The sequence below is a fragment of the Lissotriton helveticus genome, chromosome 8, assembly GCF_964261635.1.
Source record: "Lissotriton helveticus chromosome 8, aLisHel1.1, whole genome shotgun sequence".
Taxonomy (NCBI): domain Eukaryota; kingdom Metazoa; phylum Chordata; class Amphibia; order Caudata; family Salamandridae; genus Lissotriton; species Lissotriton helveticus.
Window position 1 is genome coordinate 80,251,768 of NC_136069.1, and position 24,227 is coordinate 80,275,994.

At 43.2% G+C, this 24,227-nt stretch overlaps 1 protein-coding gene across 8 annotated transcripts in view; it reads right to left on the bottom strand.

Annotated features, from left to right (window-relative positions):
• Positions 1–24,227, bottom strand: part of ATP6V1A (ATPase H+ transporting V1 subunit A) — a 266,273-nt gene that overhangs the window by 80,023 nt on the left and 162,023 nt on the right. For all 8 annotated transcript variants that reach the window (XM_078656668.1, XM_078656664.1, XM_078656669.1 and 5 more), the window contains 5 exons: positions 16,553–16,681; positions 12,993–13,207; positions 12,144–12,281; positions 3,452–3,603; positions 2,935–3,097 (listed from right to left, as the gene is read on the bottom strand). In XM_078656668.1, the coding sequence (XP_078512794.1) occupies positions 2,935–3,097; positions 3,452–3,603; positions 12,144–12,281; positions 12,993–13,207; positions 16,553–16,681 (797 nt within the window). The remainder of the gene's footprint in view (positions 1–2,934; positions 3,098–3,451; positions 3,604–12,143; positions 12,282–12,992; positions 13,208–16,552; positions 16,682–24,227) is intronic.

Genomic DNA, 24,227 nt, shown 5'->3' on the forward strand with positions numbered 1-24,227 from the left:
CACTGGTGGTAAAGAGTTTGGTGTGGCCATGATCTTTAGACCTTCTTTCCAAATGAAGTCTATGATAGGTATGGACCAACTCTGTCTTTGGGACAAATTTTTGAAATCATACAGGAAACAATCATCCTGTTTTGTCTCCATGGCAATGAGAAATCTCTTGGTTGCGTTGTCCATAATCTTATGAAAATTCGCAATATCCACCGGTGGTGAATCAGCTTTAGGCTGTTCATCTGGAGCAGGGGAGTCAGCCTGATAATCTTCATACTCCGACGAATCCGATTCATCTAATTCACCTTCCTCCTGAGCCTCCCCATCAGTATTCTCATCCTCCGGTTGATTATATGGCACCGGTATGGATGGGGTATGTCCCGATTCTTCCGTTATAGGAGGTATTGAATGCGGGGCCCCTCTAGGCTGGGGGGAAGAGATGTGTGATTCGCCCGACTCTGAGGGCGGAAAACGGCGATAGTAATCATCCAACATGGACATCAAATTTCTAAATAGTTCCATGGGCATTTGTGTCCCTGGTGGTGGTGTAGGATCCAACCCGGGCTGTTGCGTCACTTGCTCCTCTTCCTCCTGATCCTTGACCTGTATGAGCAAGTCAGATGGACTTGTAGCTGCTGGAAATAATTCGCTAGCAGAGTCCTCGTCTGAATCCAAGAGCCTGTCAGGCATTGTGAGTGGTGACATACATGCAGACTGCGATGGGCGTTGTAGAAGTGCCGCAGTGGTGGCTGGAGATGGCAACGATATCATGTTGCTCTTTGCTGACCAGACCTGAATGTCTGTACAAGTTGACAGTTTTGGCGTTATTGGATGTTCTTGGGCCACTGGGAAGTCTTTTGGCATTGACTTAGTTGTGAGCGATGAACTCGCCGTCGTCGATTGCGTCGTCGACAACTGTGGCTGGAGAGTTTTCGTCGACGATCCGTTTTTTGATGTCGACGACGACGTCGTCGTCGACGGAACACTTTTCGACGTCGACGGAATAATTTTCTTCGTCGACGGGGCCGTCGACGGAGCCATCTTCTTCGTCGACGAGACCGTCGTCGACGACTTCGTCGACGGGGCCGTCGACGGTGTCTTCTTCGTCGACGGTTGGATCGTCGACTGAGTCTTCCTCGTCGTCGATGGGATGGTCGACTGGTGCTTCGTCGACGGTGAAGTCGTCGACGGTAAGGATTTCTTCGTCGACGGTAAAGTCGTCGTCGACGGGAAGGGTGTTTTCGACGCTGACATGGGCTTCGTCGACGGAGGCTCGTCGACGGTCGGAGAAACTTTCTTCGTCGACGAGATGGGACGAATCTGAACATGCACATAAGTAGGTGAGGACGCTGAGGACACCACCAAAGAGGGTTTTGGTGAGGAATAAGTCACAGTTGAAGTCACTGTAGTGGCTGTCTGACAGGAAACCGGCAGAGAAGTTGCTGCCTTGGTTGCAGGCCTCTGAGGTGACAATAAAGACACAGTCTTTTTAATTACAGGCGGCTTTACAGATTTTTCACAGGCTTTCTTCACCTTAGAAGTAGAAGGCTCATCAGCAGCAAGAGTGTGCTGGGCCTGTTTTGCCACTTTTGCCTTAGGGGTAGTCACCTTACCCTCAGCCATTCTCTTTCTAGATCCCATAGAAGACAGAGGCCAAACTTCCTACCTCAGAGAGTGGCAAGTCCTTGTCCTTATTCCGTTGTATCCATAGTAGAAGGCGACCCTCTCTGTCTCTGAGGGTTTTTGTGGGAAAAGTGCGACAAATCTTGCACTCCTTAGCCTGATGATCCGGATACAAGCAATATATGCAGAGAGAATGAGGGTCCTCCTTGAAGAGCCTTGCCTTGCCACAAGATTCACAGGCCCTGAAAAGGGACTTAGATGTAGACATGTTTGAAAGTGAGAACTTTCAAAAGTAGAGAAAAAACTGAGCAGAGCTCAGAGAGACTCCCTATCACACGACGTGCGGTAAAAAATCTGACAGCCTGGGTCTCTGGGGAGAATACCTTGGTGGGAGCTGTGGCCTGATTGGCTGCAGTTTGGTCTAACATAATGACTTGGATAGTCACTAATGTGGAAGTTTTTTCATTGGTAGCTGAGGCTACTTTACTTCCTGGTTTATTATAACTGTTATTTGCTATGTACAAATGGCTTATTACTGCTTTTTTATATACCGTGGGACTCCTACTCCGACGACGGGGAATGATTCAGGCATGTGAATCTATGAAAGACACCCCTAATACTGGAGAAGAAAGGGTTTCACCACTGGTAAATGTGTTTTTTTTCCTGGAGAGAAAAACAATGTTGCAAGAGTACAATTCTACATTTACTCGTTGAAATTTCCAAATGGGGGAAATATTTCATGCATATATTTAGAATATTGGTTCACACTGGAAATCTAAAAGTGACATAGATCGATTTCCAGGAATTTTTGTGGAACCCTTAAAAGTCAGTATACATCTAGGAGTAGATTTCTGTGAATCACGCCCATGGGTCTTTTTTCTCGAAAACAACTCGCTGTGTACTGGACAAATAAATTCAACAGCTGCTGCCTATCTAGAAGGCAACTATGATTTTCTCTCAGCAACTAATTTGCTATGAAACAGGCAAATATACCTTGCCATAGCAAAGAGAAATGAAATGAACTTGGGGAAAGATATCCCTGGATTGCAAAATATAGCAAAATATCTCTCAGACATAATACCTCAATTCCATAAATTACAAACCAAGTATTTCTTTAGCACGATTCTGAATTTCTATTAAAGGGTGGTTTTGTCCACAAGGCCTTTGTTCATATTTTGAAAGACCATGGACAACTTGGTGTGATGCTATAAAATACCTAATTAGAGGCTTCTGTCTTCTCAGAATCTGCAGACTCACAACACTTCCCTGACCTTCTAATGAACAAGGACTACTTCGTTCAAATTGCTTCAACCGCAGACTCACCTCAGGAAAATCTCGAAGTACTTCAGACATCTCGTTTCCTCTTTCACCGCAGCCCACGTAGATGATGACGTCACTGTTGGAATACTTGGAGAGGGACTGTGAGATGACCGTCTTTCCACAACCAAAAGCCCCTGGGATGGCGGTGGTGCCACCCTGGACACACCTGTGTATACAGAAAGGTTTTGTTGTTAGCCATTGGCTGCGTTTTTTCTCCTCTTTTTTTCCTTCTTCTTAAAGACACAATTTTTCCAAGATAAGAGACTCGCCCCAAGTAGCTGAAGCAATCTGTTTCCAAAAGCTATTGAACAGCACCACCAACCAGGCCCTCTGCACTCAACTCTTTCCACCCTTGCAGTCTTACCATTCATGAAGGACCTCAATGCAAACTGCATTCCAAAACAGGAACACTAAATTCTATTTTTGAAGTAACAAATATGGAAACAAACTGATTAATCTATGCCTGTCAATGTTATTCTTCTTAAGAAGTGTAAAGCGTGAGCCAAACATCAGTACTTACGGAAAAAGTGCATCAAGGATTCTCTGGCCGGTGAGCAGTGGATTATTAGCGGGAAGCTTCTCTGTGACAGGTCGGATTTGCCGAACAGGCCAGACCTGCACCATGGTAAACTTCTCCTTCTCGCCTTCAAACTCAAGTTCCAAGACAACATCCTGTGGTAGGGATTTTTAAAAGAAACTTTAGAAATATTTTAACTATTAGAACATGTATGGAATATTCATACTTCTAGTTCTGTTATCTGGTGACACAGATGCTGTCACGTAGGAAGGACATAGCAGAATATGTAATTAAGTTTATTCTACATTAAGTGTAAATCACAATACAAACAATAAAATGTATAATAAATACAGATTTGAAAAATATGTCATTAGAAAGGCCATCTTCTACAACTTAATTTACTCAAAACTACATTACCAAATTTAAAAGCAAAATCTCATTTACACACAGTTTATCAACACTTCCATCAATACAACATCTAAAGGCAGTTGCCATAGGCTTCACTGTTGCTTTTAGGAAAGATTTTAAATAACATTTATAGCGGATGGTGGTTTGCTAACACTTTACACCATCACCAGCATTCCAAAGAGCTATTCAACTATATATTCCTCCTGTAAATACATTTAGTTTAACTAAAACACCCTCCACAAAAGTTCACTGGATATAATGTACAACCTTGAGCACTGATACTTTTCTCAGACATACTGCAAACACAATCTGGGACAACCAAAGATCGGTTTAATGGTTGCGAGTAGGCAGCCTTCTAGAAAGAAAACAGCATCAGTTGTCCAAATCAATCCAATCTAATTGACTAAGACTGCTATCAGAGCAAACTCTGCACTGCAACAGCCACTAGACTAACAGGTCTTCAGTGATGGAAGCGAAAAGGAGGTGAGCAATGCTGCTGGCAGAGAACGGCTTTAAACATTCAGGAGGAATATGAACTTTCTAATAAGCAAATCTCCAAATACGTGCAGCTTAAACCTGCCTTGGTGTTGAGAGGACAGGCTGACAGAATTGCGGGGAAAAAACACCTAGAGGGTGCGTTGCTTATGGAGAAGATGGAGACCAAGGCGGTCTCTTCGATATATCAAACGCTCACAGGCAATAAACCAGACAACCTTATCAAATTAGGAATAACCAGGTAAAAGAACTTGGCAGATGTGGGAGATATTGACTGGGAGGACCATTCCAACATCTTTTAGGACTCCCCGTTAAATTCAAGTTGTACCACTAGATACATGTCAATCTTTATAACGACTCCTATCCTTATCATGCATGTATTAATGGTGTTGCCAGGGTGATCTCCAATAAACAATAAAATAATTTGAAGCATTAATAACCTATGAAGTGGAATATGAGGACTTCTCCATGTCATTCAAATAAAAGCAAATGGCGTTTTAGAATGATCAAAATCTTGAGTAGCAGATATTCCTCCTTTCTGAACGTAGGATAAGAAATGTATCAGATCATTAGGAAGCAAAGGGTTTTGCACGCGCCTGTCCTTTGGGATACACCAGTCAGGACGAGCTTATCCAGCTATCATAGCTAGGTGAATATAGTTTCATGTAGTTAACAGGTTAAATACGGTATATAGATTATGTGTCCTTTGAGGAGTTTTGGTGTACAAAAAGGTTTTTTGTAGCCAAGATAACCAGTCATTAGCTTTGAAATTAGGTATAGATAGAACACCCCGTGACATGCATATCATTAGGGCTTGATATCATAGGCCATTAAATGTAGAATAAATCCAAGATCAATCAGAACAACAACAAAGTCAGTGGTACACCTTGAAAGCAATCATTTTTGACAGACAGGTTTGACTAGGTTTGATGAGATGTTTACAGGGCATGGGGATTTAAAAAAAAAATCAATGTTAGTTTCCCTATTAATATATCTATATCAGGCTTGCACATTGCTGTTGAGTCAGCAGGATGTATCATGCGTTTTGAGAAGAAGTGCTACTCTGGTTCACGGAATAGTCTGAAAACTGAGTGCAAGTTTATTTTTTGTAGTCAAGGCTGAAGAATGAATGTAGGCATGAAAGTATGCCTAATGATTATTCTACATACTCATAAGATGTGGGGGTGCCCTTTAAGAACAGTTGAGGCAGCTTATTAAAAAAACAAAATGAGTATGCCCCAAATCACCAATAGATTACACAATTGTTTACAATGCTGACATATAGACATATTTCTCACATTAAGGGTATTTATTAAACACTATTTCCAGAATTTTATAGCACACAACTGATATTATCACAAACTGTTTTGCCAAAAATTCAATAAAAGGGGGTAAAAACAAAATTATTGTGATACGAATGATGGTGTGTGAACCCCTGTCTGTTTTAAGCCATCAAAATGTGCTAGTATGCGAAGAGAACAAACATAGTGAACATAATTGCAACTTTAAAGCTTCCTGGAGGTGACATGGGAGCCCTCTTGATTTACAAAAGGTGCCCATGTCACCTCCAGGAAGTCGGATAAGTTCTTCGGTTCAATAATCCTTTAAAAGCAAAGGGCAACATATCGGATCCCCTAATTTAAAACCTTCCAGAATAAATGATTGCTTATTATTTTGTTAACCGCTTTTAAGATGTAATTTAGTTCACTATGTTTATCTTTTGCTGAAACTATTTATAGTAATATTAGTTGTGGGTTACAAAATTATGACAATAGTGGTTAACACAGAACCCCCAATGTGAGAAATATCTCGACAAGTCAGTATAGTAAATAATTGTATAATCTATGACCGATTGGGGCACCCGTATTTAGCTTTTTCCAAGCAATAACACTTTGATTCTGCGTACCAGACTCCTGATTGAGTACTCAACTAGATATAATTACTATAATCCTGCTCTCAGGGAGCTGAGATCCCTTTGTCTGAAATAATCTGTTTCATATCATTTTAGTGAATGTTTCTCTCCTGGAAGGCTTTTCCATCTTCTGAGGCATGCACTTGCTTCAAGAAAACACAGAGAAAGCAAGTGCTGGTAGTATCCCATAGGGCCTAGTTGTGAACACTCCCATTACCATGCAACTTCTTAGACGCTTTCTTAATAAAAGTAAGCACATCCGTCTCCTATGGTGTCGCCCTTGTGCAACCACCTCTATTCTTCATAACTGACACCTATTTTTTGGGGTATTAAATCATGTTCCCTGCATGAAAGGAAAAAGTAATTCCGTACTGAATTAGGTCCTCTTAGTCTTTGTTCCTTCACAAGACCCAGCCAAACACTCCCTCTAAGCATCTGCAGATCGCGGACATGCGTGCTGGAAAAACTATGCATGACCTGGGTGGGAGTTGTTGGTGAAGTACAGAAACTGGTCAGATATCGGGCACAGAGTGGATACTACTCTTCTGGGCAATGGTCAATTTAAATCTGGAGAAGCTTTTTTCAGTCTCGCTTGAGCTACAGTCAACTGTAGACCAGTTAGGAATGAGCGAGAACAGCTAGGCTCATGGTGGCCCTGTGCAGGGAGCGTAGGTGGGGGCCCCGGAAGAGGGGGTCCGGACGGGACGGAGCTCAGGAACGTGTTTAAATAATACGTCCAGAAAAGTCGTTAGATGATTAACCAGTACCTGCGGCTGCTCCTACCCTTCCCGGTGTTCTTACAAGGCGCCATTTTCTTGTTGTTTTTAAGCAATCTATGGTCTATGCACTCATATAATTCACACACATTGTTACACTTGCCATAAGCCCTAGCTTTCCGCTCAAATCATTCTTTTAATTGTTATTGGCCCTTGAAGAAAAAAAAAACCTTCCTGTTTGGAAAAAAAAAGTGAAAATGATGGCACGCGCGCTGCTAGGAACAGTAATGTAACATGAGGAGAAAATTACAAGTGAATAAATTACAAAAGCAAACGTTAAGTTACAATTGGCAAAAGTGACAATTGTGAGCAAACAAAATACATGAGGTTGCACACGGTGCATTACAGGAGGAAAAAGTGACATGTGTGCAGGTTACACAAGTCCTTAAAAGATGACTGAAGGCAGGTTTTGAATTTTCCAATCCCTGAATGTAAGAGCTTCACATCCACTGTCTGAATGCTAGATGAATTATCTACACGAGTAATTAAACTAATAACAGTGTATAAAAGCAATTACTACTAATACGTCTTTATTACTAAAGGAACACTTTTGGGAAAAATTTGAATAATGAAATACTGAGCAAAAAGCACTGTTTCTAAACTTATACCTTGCAGTTACCATCCATGCAATTCCTTAAAGATGGTTAATAATTCATTAAGCAGGTATATTACAAGGTGGTAACCTGAGACCTATCTCCCTAAAGAATGTCTGCAATGATGAAAGCAGTAACTCGCTGAGCTTCCTACGTAAAATACAAATCTGTGACCTGCATGGTGCATGCTTCACTTTGCAGCTGGGATATCGCATTTAACTCTGTCTCTTTATACTTTGTATGAGTGACTGAGGCCGGCCTGTAACTAGACTGCACACAGATCTCGCCAGTCGCCAGCAAATGTATTCACCACCAAAGTTATCTTACAGCTACAATGCTTTGGAATTTGTTGGGTAAACAAAGATCTAGGTGTCTACAGTCTAATCCCCTGCAATAAACTATTTTAAAGTGAAGCCTGCTCGAGAGAAAACAAAGTATAATTAGAGGAGGTATAATACAGCAATATATGGTAGACACTCGAGCACAAGAACAAACGTTACCTTCGTAGGCAAAGGCAATGGTGGCACTTGTGCAAGTATCAAAGCAAACAAAATGCCATTACCACGCAGTCCCCAGCCTAGGGCCGGCCCTGCTTACCTTGCTGCCAACACCAATGGTTAATCTTTTATGTCCAAGAGGGATAATTCATGAGGTGACAAGAGGGACAATTCATGAGGTGAAAGTATTTTTAACAATAAATGAGCCAAACCAGCCAGGATCCACAAAGACAAATCCAACATCTGTAGATATAAAGTTTGTGCTGCCAACATAGTCAGATCCAAGAACGAAAGTAAGACCTGCCTAGAGATACACAAATGAATCATCATCAAACTAAATACACTTAAAGATACATACAAATGAAATGATGATGAACAGTCCCAACCCTACCCTGATGATAACTAGTCCCTGCCAACATAATCTTCTTAATTTGATGTTACGCTTGTTATACTGCATTCCTGAAAGTATGCCGCAACGTGTCATTTCCAGTTCATTCAGATAAAAATCCTATTGCAGAAGAACAGGAACAAGGAACACGAGGGACTGTTGTTCTTGACATGTGTTTCTGTGCTATTATTTTAGCTTGAAATGCGTCCAAAATGGATGCAAGGATAATTTTCACGCAAAATAGATTTTCATTGCATGTAATTTTTCACATTTAGCACATTCCTTATAATAATTTGGGTCACTCAATATTCATTTGTGACTTCACGCCATATATCCAGTTTTGGGTCATGTCTTTGCGTGTGCTTCTTTGGTTTTTGATAGACTGATTGTTTGTGTTGTATTTTTAATATCAAACTATGTCATAGATATGGGCAGACTGTGTAGTAGCATGCCATATACTATGTTGGTACATATGTTGTTGGCAGGCTACGGATCGCATGTCATGCCTTTATTGTGGGCAAGTCATGGGCAGGCTATTAGTGATGCTTGTCCTATACTGGGTGCATTTAAGTCATGGGCAAACTGAGGTTCGTATGCATTGCACCATATTTGTAAGTAACTCGCGGGCAGCCTATCGTTCATGTGCATCACTGGTTTGGGCAGTGTGTAATTTTTGTGCAGGCTGTGGGTCACATGCCTCACTTCATAGTGTGTGTAAGTCGTAGAAAGGCAGGGGTCGCTTATTTGTGCTACATTGTGTTGCTGTTGTGTTTGTGTGTGTCTGGTGTTTATTTCCCATAATATGTTTAAGTCATGGCGGCTGTGTGTAGTCTATACTTCGCTCTGTGGTTTGTTTTGAGTGTGTGTGGTTGCGTTGGAGGTCTACTTGTTCTTGTATTCTATGTACCTAGTGTGCAGTGTTTGTGTCCATGGTGTCTGTGATTTCATGAAGAATGCTGGTGTGCACTTTATTCTACCAGTCAGACGGCAGAGCTCATAAGGGCCAGGACTGAGCTGGTGTCAGACTGCTCTGCCCCTGGTGTGGTGATATTACACGTGACTTACTTTAATAAATAAACTTAAACCTTCATCTCTGTTGGACTTCTGTTCATCTTAACAGGTTTGCCCTATGGTGGCCATGCTCATTCTGTGTCGCTCTAACTACTGCTCCTGTACTTGCGTCAAATGGAGTTCCTTTCAGTGAGAAACATTACATTTTATAATTTCCTGCAAGGCTGCCAATGCCCAAGTGGATACTTTCAAGGAGCATCTCTGTCTCCTGGCACGTTATAGACTGGAACCAGGGGTCCCAGGTGGTAAAGGGGCTCCTGGACTTCAGGGACCTGAGCTACGTCTTGGGGATGGTTCTAGTGATAGTGTCCACAGAACAAGGGGATGCAGGAGCAAGCGGCTTCACATTCTTATTCGCTTTTTTCCTCACAGGCATCTAAGGGTTCACTAAAAGCGGATGTTTGCAGAAATCTTGCATCCAAGTAACAGGGTGCTGTGAAGATAAACCTACCCCACCCACCGAGGTGGATTAATGTAGGCCTCAGACTGGACTATACGTTTGAGTACCATTCCCTAGCTTTGGTCCTGATATTCCAACAGAACATTTATTCATAGATTTTATCCACAAAGCATTGTGCTATAACAGATCTGAAGAGCAGGTGCCTGGGCTGCCTCCACTGCTTTCTGCTCACATGCTAAGGTATTCAACCACATGCCAATGAAACTCCTTTACTTCAGTCTGTACTTGGGGGATGGCAAAAGGTGGTTATAAAAGAGAAGCACAAGCTATCCATCAGTTTTAACGCGTAGCCTACCACAGGTTACCTTTGCCCTACCTCCTTGCGGATATGCTGATGCCAATTGGCAGTCTCCAAATCAGTTGGTTGAACAGTAGCAGCAAAACAAAAGTATACGGGTGCAAGTTTGTGTGTGCATGGCAATGGTTTCATGGTGCCTATGGAAGGACTGTGCATACCCTATCAACCCTTTCATTGTAGTAAGTTGACTGATTAATTTCCATCTTTATGAGAGAATAGGTGAGAAAGAATGCATTCTTTTAGACATGGCACTATTCATTAAATCTGCCTAGTCTTCTGCTTTCTTACTTACACAGAAAGACCGTAATTTTACGGTTGCAGCATTATATCTCCATTTTCATATTACAGGTTTGAACAGTTTGATCTCCTTGCTTGGCACCTCATCAGATCCCAGAGCGTTCTTGAACTGTGTTTCATCACTTCTTCAGGCTTTTGTATTCCAGGTAGGGCGTTAGAAGCATTTATAATCTCAATGTGCCCCTTCCACCTCGAACGCCTACTCTGCATCATTGTATTAATTCCTGCAAAGGACCGCCAGCTGTCAGCAATACCCTTATAGAGTCAAACTTGGACTATGAGCCTCCCCTTTAGACAGCCCAATTACTGAATTGCAGCATGTGTGCAGCAACCCAGAATGTTGCTTACTAAATAGCATGGAACGAAACCTCTCGAGTGCATAGTATCACGCTGCGAATGTTCCATGGTTACCAGTCCAGGCGTGTGCCACTTTCTAGAAACTCTACCATCCAATCATGGGCGAATGAGGGTATCCCCAGTTGCATCGCCTTCAATACTGAGCCATTCCCATCCCAGCAGTTCACTCTGTTCAGTGAGCACCAATTCTATCCTGCCTGAAGTCGCCTTCTTATAATGTTTAACAATGAAACTGAGTTACCTGGCAATCCGGAGACTCTGAGTCGGACACGGGACAGGTGTTCTCTGATGATCGTCGGTGATTCTCACAGTCACAGACACGATGACGACGCACAGTCATTGGCACCACCGCTCACGCACTCTCCCTGGCGGGAGTGTGACCCACCGTGACGCGTCAGAGCGGCAGCATGTGTGCAGTTCCGCACTGCGCACAGCGCGCGGGGGCTGTCCCAGGGCCGTCACGTCATACGGTCATTGGTAGTAGCACTAGCAGGGCTAAGATTGACGGCCCTGGGACCCAAACTGCTGGCTGGCTGGGCAAAGTGAAACTGTGACAACGCTGCCATTGCTAGCCGGGGTCGGAGCCGGAGGCCGCCAAATACTGCCAGGGGGCCGCCACTGCCACGATTATCAGATCCTTCCGATCCGATCCTCGTCTTGGCGGCCCCTGGGGTTTGGCGGCCCTGTGCAGGTGCACACTTTGCACATGCCTAGGGCCGGCCCTGGCGAGAATACTGTACAAAAGTAAAGTAAACTACTTAATTTGTTAGTGGGAAATTCATGGTCACTCCTAGCCTTACCTTCTCCGCTCAAGATGAAATCAGAAATACACATACTAGATTTCCATCTCCAGTAAGCCTATATTATTTTGGTTTCACAAACCCCTTTAAACAAAATAGCTGAGAATGCATTAGATTGAGGGTTCGGACTCACTCACAAGGACTAACAGAGAAGCACAATCAAAGATATATATTCACTTAATTTCATTTATTTCTTGTGTTTATTAAACGCGTTATCTGTGTAATTTTAACATGAAAAGCCTTGAAAGCAATGGATCTTCGAGTGGAATATGTAAGCACAAAAACATTCTTTTTTTGTCCAAATAAGATTTTAATAAAACAGTATGTTCAATGTTATACTTACAGAGGTATCGTAGTTACCGGGTGGGGCGACATATGTCACTGTACCCCTGTTACGTGGCGGTAGCATAAGGTGGTGTTTGATGAGGGAGTTCTCATGTACCAAGCCGTAGATATCCCCACCAGTGATGTGGCTTCCAACCTGCAAAATAGAGAGAGTAAGTCGGTAACATTCCTTGACTTGCCATTATAGTTTGCGGACACGGATTGTAGAACTTTGAAATACCACAACCCACATTCCCTGACATACACAAACATTGTGAGATATTATACATGAACTTCTATATAATGGAAGAGCGAGCGTAAGGCTGGCAGTGAAGTACTAAAGTATGGTAGATAATGGTAGGACTTCAGTAATTTGAGACAACTACCCAGAGATGTAACAGTCGATTTGAAGACACGTGAAATAACAGCAGTGCCAATTTTGATAATACTGAACTAATGAGGGATGGGTGGACAGAGGACAAACAACAAATACAGTCTAAAAGATCTCATCCGTCATACCCTCCATTACCGCAGTATTGAAATAGTGGAACTGCTGCACGGCAGGCAAAACCAGAGAACAGCTCAATATCCAATCGGAACATGTGACTCAAAAGTAAATAAGCAACCTTACCATCATTCCAACTTAAATTCATTTTTCTATACCCATAACACAGAATATGAGGTACAGAGCAAAGCAAAAGGAGGATAAACTCTAGAACACCCATGGAGAGAAACAAGGCATGTTGATTCACAACCAACTCCTGTATTTAGACTATATGTGTGTGTGTGTATATTTATATTTTATTTATTGAGTTGTTATTTGAAAAAACAAAACAACCACCGCAGCGTTAGCCTCAATAATACTTACCCTCAGGTTTCTGGACGGATTAAACTCCCATTTAATGTCTTTACTTAAAGCAGACACGTTGACTCCTCTTGGAATGTAAATACTTTGAGTTGAGTCGCTGATGTCCTTCAAGGGTCTCTGGATACCATCGAAAATGGACCCCATTATGCCTGGACCAAGTTCCACAGAGAGGGGCTTCCCTGTGCGCAGCACAGGATCCCCTACAGACACACCAGCTTGAGATGGAAGCTAAGGAAAAGTGCTTTGAGGGCGCAACAACAGATACACCATTTCAAAAAGAGGATGGAGCATAACATGACTTGTAGAGATAATGCAGAGCGATGCACAACTTAAAGAACAGTGACCTGGAGATTGGTTTGTCACAAGGGAAGATGAAAGGCAGTACGAAAACCATTACTTTACATGCAGTAATTGGGAATAGTCTAAATATAAAGTACATGCGGCAGCAGGACCTTGGGTGTGTACGGTCAGTAGAAAGACGATTTGATGGCGTTAAGAACATTGAGGGTGTTGAAACCAGTGGTTTTTGGAAGACGCTGTCGTAAAAATATGTTTTTTGACAGCGAAGACAGCCTCAAATATCTCAGTATGCACCAGAAAACAGATAATCATGGGAAAATTCAAAACAAAGAATGGAGAATAAACCAAAGTTTCAGGGAAGAGTTACAAAATCACCCAAAAAAGTTCGAGTTGAATCAAAATGCTAAACAAGCACTCAGGGTGCCAATAACAAGTTGACACCACCATCCTACACCTTTACTCCTTTTCACAGAAGACAGGGCTAGGTTGTGAAGCATGATATCTACCGGGCAGACATTTCACACAGGCTTTTATTTGAAACCAGATTAGCCCATACTGTTACGAAATAGATGGTTTAGGGGCTTGTGAGAACAGTGGCAAGTGAAATACACATCCTTTTAAATATTCCTTAGCTACAGACAGCTTTAGGACACCTGCTTATGTTATGTTTGGTAGGTTCAAACCCTTGCTTAATGGGTGTGTATTTATGGTAGAAAAGGTCAAGGTATGAAATAGAACATCTCTGAAGAAAGCTTAAGTATTTGTTTAGTGCTCGCTCTGGTTCTTTAATCCCTGAACACCATACAACCCTCCTAAAGACAATAAGAACGGGGCACAATAAAGAGAGCTGGGCATATGTAGGGCTGTAGGTCGGCTGGTTCGGAAAGTCATTAAAGAGCGTCTACTTTAATGTCCTACTGAATAGTTAAAAATAACAACAACAAAAAAACAGCACACCCCTAAAGGAGTTATCTGAGGCAAGGAACGAAAGACACGTTTAAAGCTGCTTGAGGGTGCAGAGACTGAAGCACGGTGTACAAGACATGTGATCTGAACTAGTGAAGAGAACATCACACTTTTATGGTTTACATCTGTATTCAGCATATCAGGTGGGAACAGACCATCTTAAGAAAAAATCAAGGGTATCAGCACATCGCTCATCATACTTTTCTAACTTTAGTCAACCAAGCATGAAAACTCCAAGAATAACACTTTCATGTCGGGTGTTAACCAAGGACAACAATGGGAGGGGTTGGGTTGTTTGTTGTGGGACTAGAAAGCAAGCAAACATTCCAGGAATTAGCTTAAGAACAAGGGAATAACACTCCTATAGTTGGGGCTCTTGGCGCAATAACATGAGAGGATTTCTGACGAGATCCCAAGGGGAAACAAATATCCTGGTAAAGTACAAGATTCGCTGGGACCAACACCACTATTTTACTTTGTTCAAGATGATTCTTTCCTCTGTCATAAGAAGTTACCCAGCTGCCTTGGGATTAATGAAGAAGCATGTCTTCTCTCCACAACAAACATTGAGTCTTGCTGGAACCCACAGGGAAGCATGTACACCGAAGACCATCTGCTCTTTTTTGATGATCTGCAAGTCCTGCCAACACCTCACGGTTACTTGACTGAGGCTGGAAAAAAGTGGACCCTCGCTTCCTTCACCAACGTGGTCCTCATCTTGATCACTTCCCTCTGTCCAGAGTCAGCCACTTCGGCCAACGCTGCTGCTATGCTCGATCTTATGTCCCCTGCATCCACCACTGACACTATAGCCTTTGAATCAACCTCCAACACCACAGACCTCAGGAAATGTTGCAACTCAGTTTTTATACTACTTTCAGCACTGTTGGTGGAAATCCCAGGATGTGTAACTCTTGTGGCCTTTGATTCACTTTCCAGTAACTCTGTTTTAGATTCCAGGTTAGAGATTGAAGTGAATACCCAATTTTGAAACTGAAGACATCTCTGGATTAGATAGCCTTATTCTTACATTGTTGTATAATTGGTTGCAATACACTGTTTTAGGGCTCTCATGTCTTCTGACCCAGCCATAACACAGTCTTAAATCTCGAATACTGCCTATTACACAATGGCCATCCTCATTTCAATAGCACTCAGTGTCATTCAGCAGTTCTGGGTTCAGCTGAGGAGTGGCCTATGAGGATTGGGCCCTTTGAGCAACAGAGTCATCCTTGTTCTTATGAGAGGACTGCATGCTTTCCTTAGCATACATTCTCCCTCTGAGGAGTTTTGATTAAGGTTTTGTTAAACTTAGGAACTAGGAGTCACTTGAGTGAGCAGAACCATCTGCCTGGAGTGACTGTCTCTCAATGTCTCCCCTGGTGGCGGTCTCCTCTCCTTCACCTCAATGCCACATCATACAGACTCCCAAAAGCATGCTCTTCGCTCCTGTTCACATGATGGGATCACCAATGCGTCATCCTGGCTTTCTGTTGTGTTTACTCTGGTCTCCTCAGCACATCAACCGGATCCTGGATTGCATAACCCTAGCACTACCGTCTGCCTTCCTGGACGAGCAAGCCACTAACGTGTACATGCGGGCTTCAGGGAGACACAAGCGGGGACACAGCCATCACCACACTCCTTCTCCCAGGATACTGGGCCACACTCTAGGGTTTAGCAGCAGCCTGTGGTCCCAAAGTTGCAAGAAAGTTCAACCAATGTGCAGGCTCTTCACAAATCACCATGTCCACGCGTCTCCAAAACCCCAGTTTTAAAGATGATAACATTTTAACAATATGCCAAACTTCAAGGAGAATGCCACCAAATATCTGGCAATTTTTTCCCTATGCGGGTAAAAACACCAGTATAGTTTCTCACTTCCTTTGTGTTAGAAAACCAAGATTTCACATAAACCGTAAGCTTATTTTTAACTTCAGCAAGTACAATTACTCAAAACAAATGTCTCCGAGATGTTTCATCAGGTTGATAATTTCACATTTCTGTATGCCAGGATGGTATGAATCTTGTACTATAATGCCTGATGATGCTTACTACCCAGTGGAAGCGACTGCTTCCTGATAGGGTGAGTTGCTATCTAGTTAAATGTTTATTTTATATAACATTGTGGTGATGTTAGTCATGCCTTTTAAAGTAGTCTGAAGCATTTATACGGCACTCAAATGAGTTTGCAGAAACCAGTGACCACACAATATATGTTCAAGTACACCTGAACATACGTTATGAATGAATGACAATACTACAGAATGCTGCGTTGTCTGAAAACAGGATACAGGTTTCTTCGTAAACTTGAATGGTAGCCATGTCGCCTTCAAGACGGATAATCTCCCCCACAAGCTCCGCATGACCAACTCGCACCAGTTCATACATAGCTGCACCCCCCATGCTGGAGGCAGTAACCACTGTGGATAGAAAGAAAATGAAAGTTAGGCCTGCTGGACACAGGTGATGGTGGTGTCCAACACAATTATGAGCGAGCCAAGAAAACAAAAAAGTGCTCACAAACTAGAAATGTGAAAAAGAGACAAACTCATGGGAAGAGTGAATTAATTAGAACACAATATTCACTCTAGCATCCCTGCCAGCAGAGTTAGTAAACACTAGAGGCGACAAAAACAGATACAGTGATAAGGGGAAACAAGAAAAGTGAAGCTGTCCCACAAACTTATTCACAGGTGCATGCCTCCACTGGAGGTGATGAAACATTGGGTTGGGGATGAACAGTAGTAAAAGCTCATCCTTGTTATCCATCAAGGGATTCGTGAAACACAGATGTTTTCACCCACGTGTACTATCTTGCACCACTTTAGCAAGAGAAACCCACTCTTTTAAAACATACACATATCTGCAGGCTACGGTGAGTTAATTTGGATTATTCTTTTTGTTTATAAAAATTATAATTAATCTGGTATCATTATCCAAAGACAAAAAGAAAAGAGGGGACTGGGCTAGACGGTAGTCACATGACCAGGGAAGAAGAGCACTGCACCTTTAAGGGGCAGCAGCTCCACTGCCCCAGAATGCCCTGTACTGGTGGCTGGTTCAGCTGATTTTGTCTGATCAGTGGGATCCTGTTATCACAAGAGTTGCTTCCTTGTTGACTTCCATAAAGATTCCCATTACAGGGAACTAGGATTATAGGTAGTAACGTTCTGTGCTACATTCACTCTAACAAGTATCAGCCCGAGACTAACAAGAGCTACCATGTACCTACCTACCTTCAAGGGTTCTCCGGGACATTCATCAGTTCTATCTTGGGAGCTGTTTGAGACACCATTCCAAAATATCTGCCACGGATCAGAACCCTGTATAAAAGTAAACTTCCAAGCATTGTGCAGGAAATTCAATTTTTTGTGTGCGAGATAATTCCTGGTGCACTCCCAACCCTCCTCCACTATGCAGAGCAGGACTGGCCATGTGATATAAACAACGGTGCAAGATCTTTCTGGGGACCAGTGGAGCTCTAAAAAGAGGTTGACGTATTGTGCCCTACATCGCCCTGACCCATCCCCCAAACAACAAAGAATCTTGCATCTCACAGTGTTAAATTGTCTCTTTTTAGGCCTGGCTTGACAGCAAAAATGTAACCAGACCATATGAGATGAACAGAAAAAGAGCTTTAAGAAGCACTACTGACAAAGGGGAATCGGCTGAGACAAAATGGTGATTTCCTGCAGTACTGAATTTAACTGAGCAGAAGCTGTGTACTTCTGCTGAAAAAAGTGCTTGTCTTGCATTGTTTTGCCCGGTCAGAAAATATAGGCTCATCACAGCAGGACTGAGTTGGATACGGTAACACGCCACAGATCAAGGCAATAGGCTAGATCTAGTTATTAAACAGTCACGGCGAAAGCAGTAAGCCTGACCTAATTACTGTGAAAAGCATATGTTAAAGCCAATAGACGTTTTAGGGTAGACTGCTCTAACACTTTGTTAAAGCTAATAGATGAGTGTCTTACTCCATATGTCACAGATTATCAACACAACCCATAGCCTACTGTTGTAAACAAGTTACTTACCTTCTGTAACACTTTAACACTTTGAGCTACAGAGTCCTCATCTTAGAATGTTTGCCAGGCATCCGACTGAGCCCAGAAAATCTCGAGCAGTACCTCTGCGTACTGGTAGATGGCATTGATCGACTCCACATTAGCGCCACCCAGGCCCACGGACATCAGTTTCTTCCATGACTATTCCGGCACCAAAAATGCGGAGCCATGTATAATCAGTGTTTGAGCAGTGTCTCCACCAGAAAAAGTGTTCTGAACGGCAAGTAACTTGTCCTTCTGATAGACACTTCTAACCATAGACTCCTCATTTAGAACAGATATCCAAGCACTACCTCTCTATAGGTGTGTCTGAAAACTGGATCAAGCTAGAAAATCCTGGAGGAACAAACTGATAAAATGAGCATGTCAACAGACGTCACTGTCTAATCATTAGTGCTTAAAGTGGGTTGGGATGCCCATGTAGCAGCTTGGCAGATGTCCAGGACATGTGCACCGTGTGCCATTGCAGTAGTAACGACCATGGCCCTGGTGGAATGGGCCCTCAGAAGGCTACTTTTTAGCTAATGCTGCCTTTTCCGCGCCTTTCACCAAGCCACGCCTCCCACCACCCCTCCCTCCTCTCGGGACCTACTAAATGTAGCCTGCAGCGCGAACCCATTGAGAAGGCCCCAGGCCCTGCTCTACCCGTGCTGCTGCATCGCTCTTGCTCCTGTCTTCTCCTTGCTTTTTCCCCGCTTTCAGAGTGCCTTCTCCTTGCTTTCATTGCTTTCTCCTTGGTTTTCCCCTCATTGCTTTTCCCTAATTTTCACTGCTTTCTTTTTACCTTATTTTTTGAGTGCCTTCTCCTTACTTTACCCTCATTCACTGCTTTCTTCTTGTTTCCTCCCCCGTTGTTAAAGTGCCTTCTCCTCACTGTCTATTTGTTTTGATTGCTTTCGACCTCCTTCCCCCTGTTTTTTGAATGACTTCTCCTTGCTTTATTCTCATTAAAAAAAGCAGCTCCTTGAGACCCTCACGGTGATTTGCCACACTTTATAAATCATTGATTGATTGAATCTGGTTTTGCGGACGCCCATATGTGCCTTGACCACATTTGCAGCTAGGGCGAAAGGACTGCTGCTGAGACCGGGCAGACATAGAAAGTCAGAGAGATCTGGAAGTGAACCAGCTCACCCGAAAACACTTGAGCCCTGTGTCAGCAAATAGGCGGAATCCATCAAGTGGCATGTCTATAAGGGATGCCTGGACTTCCCCGGAGAACCCAGTGGGCCGGAACCAGGCCTGGTGACGCAGCAGCACCGTGGAAGCAATGTCTTTGCCTAGGAAGTCTATGGAACTCAGCCCACATATGATGGTCGCTGCATCCCCATCATCCACTAAGGCTTGGTTGAGGATAGCTCGGCCCTCTTCTGGTAGCTTGGGAAGCAGCTGTGCAACAGAGTCCCACATCGTGTGGGAATATCAGTCCAAGAGGCATGCAGCATTTACTGACCAAACGTCCAGCATCTTTGACACCCTGTCCGGTGGAGTGGAAAGGAAAGCATTTGGGTTGACCTTTGATGTGAAGGCATGTACAACCAGGACTTCTTCGGAGAGGTGGTGGGAGAGGAAGGCTCGGTCTCCTGGGGCAGGTCAATGGCGTCGGGCAATCACGCAATGCACGAGCCCCTGTACAAGGCTTGGCCCAGGATCCTAATGGAACGTTGGTGAGGGCTTCATTAAAAGAAAACAGAGGTTAAGCTAAACTGGCCCCAGGGAAAGCACATCCGGCAAGATGTTGGCCTTAACCTCGACCGCAGGCAGCTGAAGGTCGAGGACCTCTGTCACCTTGTGTACCACGGTGGTGAAGGATGCCCCTCCCTCCGACACAAGGCCTGGAGGGGAAAGCATGCCAAAGTCTGGTGAGGTGTCCAGACCACTGGCCTCACCCAGCACCTCATACCAGTTTTCTGTTGGCTCGAGGTCCTCCTCTAGGGGACCAAGGTCCCCCTGCTCATCTACCCCTCAGTGATGTAAAGTTGATCGAGGGGCGGTTAGTCCAGGGGCATTTAGAGCCTGGCCGGTACAAGCATCGACTTCTCATGGGTCATCGGTTCAGAGTCGGGAATAACAATGGGTTCATTGTCAAGCGACCGCAGTACTGGGCACAGCTCCAGAACGAAAGAGCCGGGCTGGAAGAAGTCACTGTGACGGCATCAGTCTGGATCCGGGGGTGGATCTAGAAGACCCGAATGGTGTCAGGGGCAAACCCGCTGGTGGTACCCCAGCAGAGTCACCTCTATGCCCCAAGAGGTCTGAAAGAGCGCCAGAGGGAGTCAGTGGCCCAAAGATAGCATGCATGGCGTCTCAAAATTCTTTGAGTTGGGCGAGCGTCGCTCGGGAGAACTCTGGGAAGCGCAGAGCGGACCCAGATGCCGGATCCGCAGAAAATGTATAGGATCAGGGGATTCTGGATAGGAAAACGTTGGGGGGCCACGCAAGCCATACCTCCTTGGACTCCCCCGGGTGTCTAGTTTTTAGAAATGTGTGGGTTTGGTAGGTTTCCCTAGATGGTTGCCGAGTCTGGGGCAAAAAACCCAGGTGACCCCCCCTGTAAAACAAGGCTGTTTTATGATAGGTAATTGTGATCTCTCCACAATACGTTTTGGCCTCTTCCTCTCACGGGCACTAGGCCTACCCACACAAGTGAGGTACCATTTTTATCAGAAGACTTTGGGGAATGTAGGGTGGGGGGAATTTTGTGGATCCACGCAGATTCCAGGACTTTCCATCACAGAAATGTGAGGAAAATGTGTGGGTTTTTTAATACAAATTTTGAGGTTTGCAAGGAATTCTGGGTAACATAACCTGGTGAGAGGTAGACAAGCCACCCCATCCTGGATTCTCCTGGGTGTCTAGTTTTCAAAAATGTATAGGTTTGCTAGGTTTTCTTATGTGCCGGCAGAGATAGGGTTCAAAATTTACAGCTAGGCACAAGGCAAAAAAAGGGTCAGTTTTCATTGTAAAAATGTGGTGTGTCCTCGTTGCGTTTTGGGACGTTTCCTGTCGCGGGCACTAGGCCTACCCACACAAGTGAGGTACCATTTTTATCAGGAGACTTAGGGGAACACATAATTGTAGAGCAACTGTTATTACCTATTGACTTTCGATGCATTTCTGCCTTCCAAATGAAAGACAATGTGTAAAAAAGAAGTCACTTCGAAAGATGTCCTATAATTCACGTTAGTATGGGTACCCACAATTTCAGAGATGTGCAAATAGCTACTGTTTCTAAACTCTATATTTTGTTTCCATTTCAGAAATACATAGGTGTCTTTCATACCGATTTTTCACTGTTTATATTTTCCCAAATGACTTTCTATATACCCAGTACACAATAAAAAACCATTGCAAGATGCTGCTCAGTTATTGGCTCTGGGTTCCTAGGGTTCTTGGTGAACCTACAAGTCCTATATATCCCCACAACCATCCAGGGGAATCAACAAACCCTGGGTTCCTTTAATATCCCCATGATGTTGGAAGAAAAGGACGCAAATTTGGCGTGGATACCTTATGTGGTCAAAAAGTTACAGGGGCCTCAGCGCAAACTACCCCAAATAGCCCAAAAAAAAGGCTTAGCACAGGCAGGGGAAAAGGCCTAGCAGCGAAGGGGTTAAAGCGTATGCACAGGTATTGCCATTACATATGTAGTCTCACAGATTATCGAAGTATTGGTTACACCGTCTGACAAACACTTTGAGTGGAAGATTTGCAAAGTGGTAATACTTGTTAGGCCATTTTCAAAAGGGTTGTATACTGTTTTAACAACTGTCATGTTGTGTTTATTTATAATTTTATGACCGTAACGCTTATGGTTGCCAGCTTATGTGCAATACAAGAGGTGACAGATGTTTATGGTGACAAGACAATTATGAAAGCTAGAGGCTTGACTGTTTCATTGCTAAAACTTATGGCAGATGCCAACAGTCTGATCTGTTTATTATGAAACGTTGCGCCAAAGATAGTAAGTCTGACTGGATTATTGTGAAATGCATTTATTAAAGTCAGCAGGCCTTTTAGGGTGATTGCTAGTATACTTTGATTTCCCATTTTAACTCCGATAGGACATTTTGCTCACATCTGCAACCCCAATGTCTTAATGGATTTACCACAAACGTGGCAAGATACAAGAACTTTACTCCGCACCTTGCTTTTTAATTTTGGTGTAAATCTGATCAGTAGATTTAGAAATAAATGTTTTATAAAGTTCCAGAGAGAGCTTGTAAGGGCTAAACTAATTCAGTCAATCACACTTTGATTTTTGATTTTTTATACAAAATACCAGTAACTGGAATAGGGCAGAATCCCACTCCCATCTTGAAATGTGCAAACTGACTCAGACTCTAGAATTTCGCACAGGGGGAAGAAAATTCAACTGCCTTAGTGGGGCAATCCCCAAGTGTGAGCGACACCAAAGAAGTGGCCAGGAGTACTCAAATACATGGAAAATATAAAACAATCCAATAAAAAAGCCCCAAACACGGAGCGCAGACTCACTTGCGGTTATTTTAGGAGTTGGAATTGACTACTATTTTGTGATAGACTCACATGTTTAAGGCTGTCTTAAAAAAAGCACAGGCAAAGCCAAACACTAGGAGCAATTTGTTTTGCTTGGATGCCAGAAAGTATAGCGTAGGCCGACCCTGAAAGACGGAAGTTTGAAATTAACTACACAATTGAAAAGAAAACCTAACCACTGAAAGAAAAAACAGTCAAAAATATCAGAGTTATGGTTCTAGCGTAAAACCGTGAATTGGGTGGTTGCATAACGAAAAATGCTGAATTTCAAAGGGTTTTAGGCGTTTGAGCCAGAACCATAACTCACTTTTTAACTGAGAGATATAAAAAAACTTATAGGATCTTTCAAGGCATCCTCTTTATCAACTGGAGTGTCTTTCTCATTGGTCTCTGCCCAGCACAGTGAACAGTGTGGGCAGTGGGGTCTGCCCACGTCAGCTACTGGTTCCATAGTGTGAGCGACAGAATTACGATAAGGCATAATGTCATCACCCAAACAGAAAGTCATCCCTTCAGTGGAAGGAACTTGTTAACCATTGAGTGTTTTTTCTAACAAATAGTTTTTTTATTTTGTACTGGTCTAGCAACCTTGCAGACACTACTATTGGGCCCTCGCCACTGCTTGAGCACTGCGTGCGGCTGCAATCTCTGTGAATAACTTTAAACAGTTCCATGATGGTCGCCCTCAATCATTTCAATCAGGATTTATAAAGCGCGGCAAATCACAAGTGAGGGTCTCAAGGCGCTTGAGTTGCTAGCTGCTTCATGGAGAAAGCAGTGAAAAACAAAGCAAAAGCAGGAAAAAGCACTCAGAAGAACGAGTAGCAAGCAGAGCGGTGCAGCTGCCCGGGAGAGCTGGGCCTGAGGCCCTTGCAGACGCATGGACTGACAGCCATCTTTGAATGTTTTTGTGGAACTGTTATAATAAAAAAAAAAAAATCTGACGTCTGCCTGTGCACACATGCACAGGACTTTTTTATGTGTCTGTAATAAAAATGTACAAACATATTAGAAAGCAAGCATTAGCAACACGAACAGACATGAAGCCTATGCCCGTTTTACGGTCCATGCCACTGTTTATTCTTGCAAGAAACAGTTCTATCGCAGCATGATAGGCCACAAGGAGTAGACTGAGTTCCATTTTAGAGGTCCATGGACAGATCACTTTGCAGTAATTTAAGTGAGATATCACTAAAACATTAATTCTAGCCTGTAATGCTAGGTAAAGGATTATATTTTGCAGAGAATATAATTATTAGAAGCCGTTTTGATATTATTAAAATCTGCCAAAATACAGTTTGGGGATTTTAATAGAAGCACTAAAATTTGTCAGAAAGAGTAATTCATTTTTTAAAAACAATTGGAACACCACTCATGGAGA